At 32.0% G+C, this 11,527-nt stretch overlaps 1 protein-coding gene across 1 annotated transcript; it reads right to left on the bottom strand.

Annotated features, from left to right (window-relative positions):
- Window positions 1-166: 166 nt before the first annotated feature.
- On the bottom strand, window positions 167-3,841 carry LOC109150458. The gene is made up of 6 exons (XM_019298370.1): window positions 3,520-3,841; window positions 3,297-3,370; window positions 2,308-2,450; window positions 1,218-1,805; window positions 979-1,110; window positions 167-871 (listed from the first exon to the last, which is right to left on the bottom strand). The coding sequence occupies exons 1-6, from the start codon at window positions 3,588-3,590 to the stop codon at window positions 188-190; spliced, it is 1,692 nt and encodes a 563-aa protein (XP_019153915.1). The 5' UTR covers window positions 3,591-3,841; the 3' UTR covers window positions 167-187.
- Window positions 3,842-11,527: the final 7,686 nt, after the last annotated feature.

The raw sequence follows: 11,527 nt of genomic DNA, 5'->3' as shown, positions 1-11,527 counted from the left end.
GATCATCAGAGATATCTACTCTTTGTTGTTGAATGACATAAAAGGGGTAACAAAAAAACCAAAATATAAAGACTATATAAAGTTATATTGAAATGAACATGTAATGTAATGAAAATTAACATTAAGTTTTTTAAAAGTTAAAAAAAAAAAAAAAAGAAGCAAGAAATACACTATGAAATACAAAATCTCAATAGTACTGATATATATCTTCTGCATCTTTATCAGAGTCAACATCATGGCCATGACAACAAGTGAAAGTTAAAAACTTGTGCATACTACGAGAGCACTCATGGCATGTTTCATTTTCAGGAATTTTGTCCAAGTTCATTGGATATTCCAGTGTACAACAAGAATGCATGTTCATGAAAATCATCTCATGGTGGTCTTTGAATGCTTGTCCAAAACCTTTGGGGGCTATGTTCTCCTCCCATATTTGATATTCATTCATGACTCGCAACATTTTAGTCCCATGTCCACATACAATCACTTTTGCTCCTTTGCTCAACAAGGCCCATCCTTCAATTGTTGTATTCGTGCTTTCGTAGGCCAATAATTTTTTAAACCCTTGTAAAATTTCATCATTGTTGTATTCTTTAACAGGGCAATTAATCGCATCTAAATAATAAATTCTAGACAAAAACATACTTCGAAGACGAGTCCAAAACCACCATACACTTTGTGAATTTTGCAATGAAGAATTACTCATTCTGTTTTTATCTATGATTCCTCTTATTTTCTTGTTTCTTCCAACATAGACCAACTCTATGTGTAACTGGGTTTTGGAACCAATTTCGCGTACCTTGGAAGTGAATTCTTGAACCCATTTTATGTCATTTCCTCCATACAAGAAAATATATTTCTCCTCTTGAATCTGAAAAAAAAAAAAAAAAAAAAAAAACACATAACTACATGATGATTGTACAATTTGTAATATAGAATTTAAAAAATGAAAACAGAATGATTTAAAGGTGAGCATACCCAATCATTTATCAGTTTGCCAATTGGTTGATAGGATTGAAATTTTGGTGCCAGGAGATGAAGACTCCAAGTTGTTTCTTGTTGCCACAAATCTTTCTCCCGATCGCTGTAATACGGAGTAGATTTTTCTATCTGTTTAAGAATTAATTAACGCGTGTTATAAAATGATACAGTACAATTTTGAATTGAAAATTAATAATAATTGAAACAAAAAGTACTATACAACGTAGGTACCGTACCACTTTTTGTATCCTGCTGTCAACCAAGTCTGCCCAAGCATTTATCTTACCACCAATTTCCCTTAAAAAATCATTAATCATTTTACCAATTTCAGGCAAAACACGATTAACGCCAGAAGTCCCTTCTTTCACCTCCTTTTCCACCAAGGGAGCTATATTATATAATCTCTGTACTCCTATTGTATTTTTTTCAATATACTCATAATTCCAAGTGAGTATCATATGCATGACATTTGGATGAACAATTCTTCCTTTCTGATCTATTGAAACAAGGATAGCCTCATCTCCCCATCCCATCTTAAACTTTAGAAATAGCTCCTCTTTAACAAATCTAGTGAAGTGTGGCAACAGTCTTTTCTGTGGATCATTCAACCAGAATAACATATGCATTTTCTCTTTTAATTTTTCAAATTGCTGTTCATCTTTAATGGTCCATGATGCATCCTTCTCTGTGATTGGAATCCAAATAATATATGGTTCTGAGTTGTGATAAAACCAATTTAAAAAATGTATGCGTCCATTAGAAATGTCAAAGCTTGATGTTAATAGCAGAATCACTGTCCTACGATCTTTTCCAAGATTTAATCCCTAGCATACATATACACAAAATAGTTATGTATTAGTATCGACTCATTATATGAATAACGCTACATTAAATTGAACATCGTTAAATTAATTATATATAAATGAATCACGATATTTAATTTTTGGCACTTATAACTTTATGAGTGCCAAAAATTATGATACTAGTTTTTTTTTTGGTAGTCGTAACTTTATGCTATGGCCAATGACCTTATGATCTAATAATATTAAGTTACTTTCCCATATGGGATGTTGTGGATTTGAGCCTCAGCGTGAGGTGATATTGTCTCTTTGTGCTTTAATAGGTTGAGAAAGTAATTATGAACAGATACTACATTATAACAGAATCAATATTACTAGAAACAAAAAAAAAAAATTTATCCTATGATATCATGTCCTTAATTATATGCTATGGACAAAAGTAGCCAACCACGACAAGAACAATTAAATTGAGGATCATATATATACATGTCAATTTAATTGGAATTGTTTAAATTTAAATGCTCACCCAAACATCATTGGAATTACGGAATATCTTCTCATCATCATTCTTCGCATTGAACATTAATTTAAAAACTTCTGCCCTATTAGAAGAACTGTGATGCAATGCATGTCGCAATGTTTGATAAGATTCTTCTTCCCTTTTCTTTTCTGCATATATATTCATATGAAAAAATTATGACCCTGTTTGGTAAAATAGTTAGCTTATCAGTCAATTTTGATTTATTTGACTATTATTAGTTGTTTGACTTGATTAAAAAGTCAATATAAGTGTTTGATTAATCAGTTTTTTGTAATTCCAAAATATTAAAATTCAAAAAGTTGCTTAAAGCAACTTTTTCAATTAGCTTTTTGAGAAAAGAAGTTATACCAAACAACTATCAGCTAACAGTTAATTTACCGAATACCTTTCTACAATCAGCTAATGTTATCAACTAGTCATATCCTCTAACCCAATCAGCTAACAACCATTTACCAAACAGGGTCTATGTATATATTAACATCATCAATCTTCAATAAATTAAATAAATTAAATGTGTAAATATTAGATGACAACTATATATATATATATATATATATATATATATATATATATATATATATACATATATATGGAAAAATTATAATTTATGTCCCTCACAAATATCCCAATTATCAATGTCACCCATGAATTATTAGTGGTGTAAATGTTACCCCGTAATTTTTAAAACGTGACATATATTACCCCTACCCTAATAGGAAGAAGGAAAAACATTATTGTCGGTTGAAGGAAAACAAATGAAGAAAGAAAAATGGAGGGAAAAAAATGTGGTTTTCGAACAGAGAAAACGGCTAGTAACCACATTTATACCACTAATAATTTAAGGGAAGGACAATATATGTCATGTTTTGAAAATTGAGGGACAACATTTACACTACTAATAATTCAGTGGTGATGTTAATAATTGACATATTTGTGAGGGGTATAAATTACAATTTTTCTTATATAAAACTAACCTAGTTCCGGAGAGAAAGTAGCCAATATTTTAGCCGTTAAAGCAGTTAGCTCCCCAAGTTCATTTTGGTAGACCCTGGAAAATTTGAGGTCATATATATTCAAATAAGAAATAATCTCAACAAGCAATTAAGCCAATTATGTGTATACTACTTAAGAAACTTTTACAATTAATACAATTTCGTAATGAATAATTAATAAATGAGGCATTATATTAAATCTTACTTGAAGTGCGCATCACAGACACATGCTCCACTAACGTCAATAAGAATTGTGGCTATCCAATAGGTAGTCATTGGTAAGGCCAAAATTATTGATTGCGAGGGAGAGTAATGTGGGCATTGCTTGAGCTCAACCACGCATTTGGTGAGTTCTAACACTGAATTCAAGCAATCCACAACTACTTTTTGAAGGTAGGAGGGTGGTGTTTTAGCTAGATTATTTTGTCTCAGAGATCCCAACTTTTTAGCCAATCCTCTTAATTTGTGGCCGCCTTTGCATAATCGGGAATCAAGAAGGATATATTCTCCATAGATAATGGAGAAAGCAGCAAATAAACAAAATTTTGTCACAAGCATATATATAAGTTTTTATCCTAAATAGAGTACCGAAGTTTACAAATAATTAGAATAGTTCTAAGATATCATGAATTGAAGTCGAAAGTAGAAGTAGAATGACAAACCATTCTGAGACGAAGAATCTTTTCCGCATCGTTCAAAATGAAATTGGTATTGAAGTGTCTACCGTCATAATTGTCAGTGGACAAAACTTGCTCTCTGATTATACTCTCGTCAATAGGCTGACTGCTTAGTGGTGAGAGCGTCATTGTTTGTTGTGAAATTATGGTCTTAGATAGCAATAGAATTGAAGTTGGGTTGCAATATTGAATGGAGAAATTGGGGGACGAGAGTAATAATAATTCAATAGAGGGGGGAAATGAGCTGAGGATGTAACAGTGTATATTTGTGTTCAGTCACCACAACACTAGGCCACTTATATAGTAACATTATATGTATATTTAATTTGAAGATGAAATGGATGAGAAGAATGAAGATATATGTCACGATATCATCAGATAATCAAAAAGTTGAAAAGCAAACTATACTTATCCTCCCATGCACTCCAACTATTATATTCATTGCTTTTGACAGCTTCTTATAAAATACTCCCATTTGATCCTTGTATTGAACACCAAGCTAGTCATACAAAGAAATTAAAGGAGCTTAGCTTACCTTGTATGTTAGTTCCATCTTTTTTAATTGAGTTAATTCCAGGAAAGGTTCCTTGTCTTTTGTGGCAATTCCACATATAGTTTCAGACTATTGTTTTTGTCACTTAACATCAGACTATCATATTTCGGAGTCTTTTGGTTATTCTGTTAACCTTTCCAGTGAAACTTCATTTTAGGCAAGGATATTTTCATCACATACTTTTAATTTTTTTTTTTAATTATCTTCCGATTTTTCGGCTAATAATCAGACTACTTTCAATTTCAAAGGATCAGAAACATGCCAACACATAGTTCCTTGTATTAGTTCATCATCAACTAGTGGAAGTTGCAATGACTGAAATCCAGTGGCTATATATATTTATTTGTGTGAACAACAGAAGATGAAAAAGCAACAAAATTGAGAAACATTTCAAGAAAATTACTATTAATGATCACAATTCGTTGACAAAATAATTAAAAGAAAATTTACCAACGTTCACCAATTTTTGCTCTATCATACTCGCCATCAACATACCAAAACTGTTGTCGTCAACAGCGAGCAGGATGACCTCAGCGGCTGAAGCAGGTGGTGGTTCTTGTTGTCCCGCGGTGTTGCAAGATGCGTAGAATTAAAAAAAAAAAAAAAAAAAAGTGATGTGACAAAAATACCTTTGTCTAAAACGGAGTTTCGCCAAAAAAATTATCAGAATTATCAAAAGTGTCTAAAATATGATAGTTTAAATGACGAAAACGATAGTCTGTGACTAAATATGAAATTACCACAAAAGACAAGAGACGTTTCTGGAATTGACTCTTTTTAATTTGTCATTTAAATTTGTATATCATTATTGCTTTTTGAGTTACGCCCAGTGAGACAAGAACCTTGGGACCATTCTTCTTTTTCTACACTATACTCTTGAGATTCTAATATCACCTTTAAGCCTCACTACAAGAATTTGATATTATTGTTTGCATTTTATTACAAACAATTAATTTTTAAAACAGACTGATTAATTCATTCACTGATAGAGAAAAGCACAAATTAAGACAGACTGCAACATTAAATGCACAAAGCACATTGAATTTGGGGCAAAGGCTAATAACAAGCCTTCCCAAATATTATTTTCCCAATTAACTTCAATATGAGAATTAATTTCTAATTCATTTATTATCCATTTTGAACTTATAAGCCAAGCACCTTGTGCACAGATGGCACCCAGGTTGGACTCCCAAATGGGAGGTTGTGAGTTTGAGTCTCAGTGAATTTCAAATATATATATATTTTGTTAAATTTGATCATTTTGTCGTTACAACCAATAATGAGTATATCATCCACGTATAAACATATAACCATAATATCATCTATATATCGTGTCCACTTGTCACTATCTTTTATCTTAAACTCATTGGTAACCATTGCGCGGTCAAATTTTTGTGTCATTATTTAAGGATGAGTTTTAAATGGTACAATGCTTTAACCAATTTACAAACTTTATTCTTTTGGCTTGGAACTATAAATCCCTCAGATTATTCGATACAGATTTCTTCATCTAACTCACTATTTAAGAAATTACTTTTCATATTCACTTGATGAACTTCCATGTTTCGCAATGCGACAATGATAAGTATCATCTTAATGTAATTTATCTCGTAGAATAAGCTAATGCATGTAGAAATAATCATGACCTCCCATTGCTTGTAACCTATAATTACAAGTCTTGACCGTATACTTCCCAATATATATCTGGTTTCATCTTCCTTCAAAAGACCTATTTAGATCCTTAGGGTTTATTAAAAAAAAAAAAAAAAAAAAAAAACACATACACACACACACACATTTAGATCCTAAAGGGTTTGCAAGTTGGAGGAAGATCAACTAGTTCCCAAGTATAATTTTGTAAAATAAAATCTACTTCACTTTTTATAGCATATTTTCACATTGATCTTTCAGTAGTAGAAGTAGTGACTTCTATGTAAGTTCGAGGCTCATTTTCTAACAAAACAAGTTTGAAAATTTTGGTTCATTTTCTAATAAATAGTTAGAGTATTTAACTATACTCTAACAAATATTTTAGAAAATCTGGACCAAAGGATTTTGCAATCTTTATGCGTTTGTTGTGCTTAGGCTCAGGCTCAGGCTCGGATTTATTTCCTTACCCCCACTCATTATCCATAGTTCAGATTATGTACCTACAGACTACAGTTAATATGTTATGTACTGGCAACAAGCTGTCTTGTGCTACGGGCTGATGTTTGCTACTGGGCGGGTTTTGTGCTGCCGGTGGGGCCGCCCCAGAGGGGCGAGCGGGACGGGTATCCACCCTGGGCCTAACGTTGGGAGGAACCCTTAGTTTGGCTTTTATTTTTTGATGAAGTTAAAAAAAATACTTACATATATAAAGATTTGAATCAATGACTTCAAAATTATTTATTAATTTTAAATATATTTAAAAATTACAACTATTTGATATACTTATTTAGGTTAATAGATATAATGTAGAAACTGACTCTCAATTAGTTTGTAATGCTTTACTCGCACAACCTTTTATTTCGCCTTTGGTTTCCTGATTAGTGATGTAAAAGAAATAGCATCATACACTCATGATGTTAGCTTATGTTTTTTCAAGCGATCTGCGAACCGGGCTGCCCATACTTTAGCTAGGGAGGCCGTTTCTATGCCAGATTGCAGGGAGTGGTTTCATGATCCTCCCTTGTTCCTTGTGGACTGTCTTTTATCTGGTTTAATGAATTAAGTCATTTTCTTCAAAAAAAAAAAAAGATATATATTTGTGAACATTGAATTAATTTATAATTACACTTCATATAGGGCCTAAAGTTTGAATGGGTACTACTCCAAAGTTATTCTAAAATGTTTATTTAATAAAAATAATTATATATTTATAAAAATTCAAAATTATCATTTAATTATTTTCAATTAACTCGTACAATCTTTTAAGTTCATATAGAGCCCTTGTAATTTCGTGGCTGCCAAAAATGGCCCGAGTCGTTGTTTAAATGATGTGAACTTGGCAGAAGCAATTGCGATTAAGGAGGCGTTATCCTGGGCTTATGATCGAAGGCTGATGAAGGTGGTTGTCCTTACAGATTGTCAAACGGTATGTAATGCGATCAATGGCTCGGCTTTGGACTATTCTAGTACGGGTTGTGTTATAAGTCAATGTCGTTCTTTAAAACGATACTTTGAAGTAGTATCCATTAATTTTATTCCTAGATCAGTGAATAGGTTGGCACATACTATAGCTAGAGCTACTGATTCATCTAGTGGTCCAAGTATTTGGGATGATTCTGTTCCTTCTTGTATTGAACCTTTAATTTAATATTATTGTTAAAGCTTTGGTTTTCTAAAAAAAATAATAGGGCCCTTGTTTTAATTTTGTCCGAACCTATAAAATGATTGGACCGGCTCTGGCTGTCTTGATCAAGTGAAGACTCAGGTAGAACACCTGAGGTGGAACGATCATTATATTACTACCTATATCTTCCAAGTTATTATAATCATCTGAAAAGGAAACCATTGGCAGAGAGGGATTGAAAAATTCATATGCATCAGTTTCTACAGTATGTTTAGCTTCATTTAATTTGTGTTGAAAGAAAACACCTGCTCATAAAATTGTTCATCTCTAGATATGAAGACTGAACCACTTTGTACATCCATCATATAAAATGCATGTATCCTGTTATAATAATATTATTATTAATATTATTAGTAATTAAACCAAGTCAAAGAATTTAATAAAAACAAACATGGGTGAGTCATGTATGTTAAAGTGGAATATGCCTAGATTATAGGAGTAGTACATGGAGCATTAGCTTCTTATTTATTAGCTTTCTCTTAGTATAAATATGTGGTGTATTTTCATTTGTTAAATCATCCCAGTGAATAAACATTATTCATTATAATCTTTCTCTCTCTCTCTTCCTATTTATATATTATTATATATAAATACATAGATATATTATATATAACTAGTAATTCACTCGAGCGATGCACGGGGAAAAATTATGTTATTATAAATATAAATAAAAAATAGAAAAAATAAAAATATTTTAAATTGTTTAATATAATAATATTTTTGAGCTTCCATTGGTCAAGTATTTATTATTTTTATAGAATATAAAATTATAATTAAAATTTTGTATGGTTAATATAATCTCTATTCTCTAATTATGTACATATTCAAATAAACTTATAGAGAGAATTTACATAATTACATTGATTTATTCTTAATTGTATTTCATCTATATTATAATTTTCACAATACGAATAATAACTAAGATAATTACATTTAGAAAGCAAATTTCAAATTTTGTATGAGTAAATTTAAACTCTAATTGAACACATTTTTTTTATATGGTTATATAATATATTCTTTATGCACATGGCATTCCATAAACTCAAATGTAATTTTATAAGTCCAAGACCACTTTTTGTGGAGATAATTCAAATATTTTTTTTTTTTGTTTTAAAAGTCCTAAGTTTAGACATCCAGAAAAACATTAAAGACCCATACGATATATATATATATATTTTTTTTGAATGCGACCCATACGATATATACATTTATATATATTTAAATTTTTATTTATGGCTTAAATGATTTTTTTTTTTTATTCTGAAGTCCAATAATTGACCCTCGGTCCGCAATATTTGCTTTCTTCATCCCTTCTCGCTTCTGCCATTTCTTTGAAGCATTTGAGATGGAGAAAAATTATATGTAGAGGCTTGCATTAATTGCACTGTTTCAGATATCGAATAAGCTTTCATCAAAAATTTAATTAATATTGTAATCCCAAGAACCACCATAAATAACAAAAGCATATCAAATAGACTTTCATTGTAAAGTCAAAGATTTAATTAATATTGCACCGTTTCATATTTTCTATTAATCGGAATCGGAATCCTTAATCCTAATATCATAACATTTAATAACTCCATTAATTCAACAAATGTAATCCTTTATTATGGGCGAGAAAAAAAAAATAGCTATTTTATTTTTCAAATGTTGTGTTTTTTTTTTTTTTTTTTTTTTTAGTAAAAGATGTTGTGACTAATTTAATTTATAGCTAGTAATAATAATAATGTTGGTAATTATTGTAAAATTAATTACTTCCCAACCATATAGCTTTATTATATGTAAGATATATATATTATATTTAATATATCTTACATTTGGTATCAGATCGAGCCAGTCAACCTTTCAACCCCGAAATATTTCCCGTAGTGAAATATGACAACAAATTTCAATATTGTATGGTCGGATCCCAAATTGGACGGGAAACTCGATTACAATTATTGGCAAATTATGATGTCCACACATTTGCAAGCTCAAAATCTTTGGAGCTTTGTTGATCCCGGTCTACCCGAAGGAGCTGATGCAGCCGCTATACGACGAGATAAATTGGCCTTGGGTCATATTCACCAAGGTGTTCAGTATTCCATTTTTGGGCATTAGCTCGTGCTCAAACAGCAAAACAGGCTTGGGACATCTTAAAGGTGTTACACAAAGGAGTCGATCGGGCCCAGAAGTCTAAGTTGCAGTCGTTGAGAAGGTTGTACGATAATTGTGAGATGACCTCTACAGAAACAGTAGATGTGTATTTCACTCGTCTTATTGATATGGTGAATAAGATGAGGCTATATGGAGATACGATTGAAGATGGTGCAGTGGTTGAAAAAGTTCTTCGAACTATGCTGATGAAGTATGACCATGTGGTGGCTTCAATAACAGAGTCACACAAAACCGAGCTCTTATCAATTGCAGAGCTGAAAGGTATGGTAGAAAGTCATATTGACAGGATTGCGTCAAAATCGAAACCACTAGCAGAAAAAGCTTTGAAGAGTCAAGTCACCCTTAATGTGACTGGCACTAATCAAAGAGGTGGGGGATCTGGTAGAGGTCGTAGAAGAGGAAGAGGAGGTTCTAGTGGAAGAGGTCGTGGTAACTCCAACCAAGGAAGAGGTAGAAGTAATACCAAACAAGGTAAATTTCCATTTCATTGCTACAATTGTGGCAAGTATGGGCACAAGATTGCAGATTGTTGGTATAATGAGGACAATCGTGGAAATCAAGTAAATATTGCTAAAAACACTACTGAAAAGTCTGGTGAGAGTTCTGAAACCTTACTTTTTGCCAACAATAGTTTTTCTGTAGATAAGAACATATGGTTCTTGGATACTCGGTGTAGTAACCATATGTGTGGGAAGAAAGAATTGTTTTCTGAACTGGATGAATCAGTCCGGTCTGAAGTGACATTTGGCAATAAGTCAAGAGTGCCAATTTTGGGAAAAGGTAAAATCTCTATTCAGTTGAAGGATGATACTCACAATTTTATATCCGATGTGTTCTATGTTCCTGAACTACACCAAAATTTGTTGAGTATGGGTCAGTTGTCATAAAAAGGATATAAGATACATATTGCTCAGGGGTGTTGTACCATTGCAGATGCTAAAGGAGTTTTGATTGCAAAGGTAAATATGTCCCAAAATCGACTATTTCCTTTGAAAATTAAGCATACTCTCCTTGCTTGCTTTAATTCTGAAGTTTGTGATGATAATTGGTTATGGCATATGCGATTTGGGCATTTTCATTTCTCTGGATTACACTATCTTGCGAGAAAGGAACTTGTTTATGATTTACCTGTTGTGAATGTCCCTGATCGTATATGTGAGATTTGTGTGATTGGGAAGAAGCATAGAGATCCCTTCCTTGTGGGCAAGTCAAGGAGAACTACAAAACAGTTGGAGATTGTTCACTCAGACCTGTGTTCGTTGGAGGTTCCCTCACATGGAGGTTGTAAGTATTTTATTACTTTCATTGATGATTTCAGTAGAAAAACATGGGTTTACTTTCTGAAGCAAAAGTCTGAAGCATGTGATGTTTTCAAACAATTTAAGGCTTTTGTTGAGAAGCAAAGTGGTTATGAGGTTAAAATCTTGAGAACTGATAGAGGTACAGAATATATTGCCTGTGATAATTTTCTGAAAGAGAAGGATATCCAACA

The sequence above is a fragment of the Ipomoea nil genome, unplaced genomic scaffold (assembly GCF_001879475.1).
Source record: "Ipomoea nil cultivar Tokyo-kokei standard unplaced genomic scaffold, Asagao_1.1 scaffold2279, whole genome shotgun sequence".
Lineage (NCBI taxonomy): Eukaryota > Viridiplantae > Streptophyta > Magnoliopsida > Solanales > Convolvulaceae > Ipomoea > Ipomoea nil.
The sequence above is the reverse complement of the archived record's forward strand: the minus strand, read 5'-3'. Positions and strand labels throughout refer to the sequence as shown.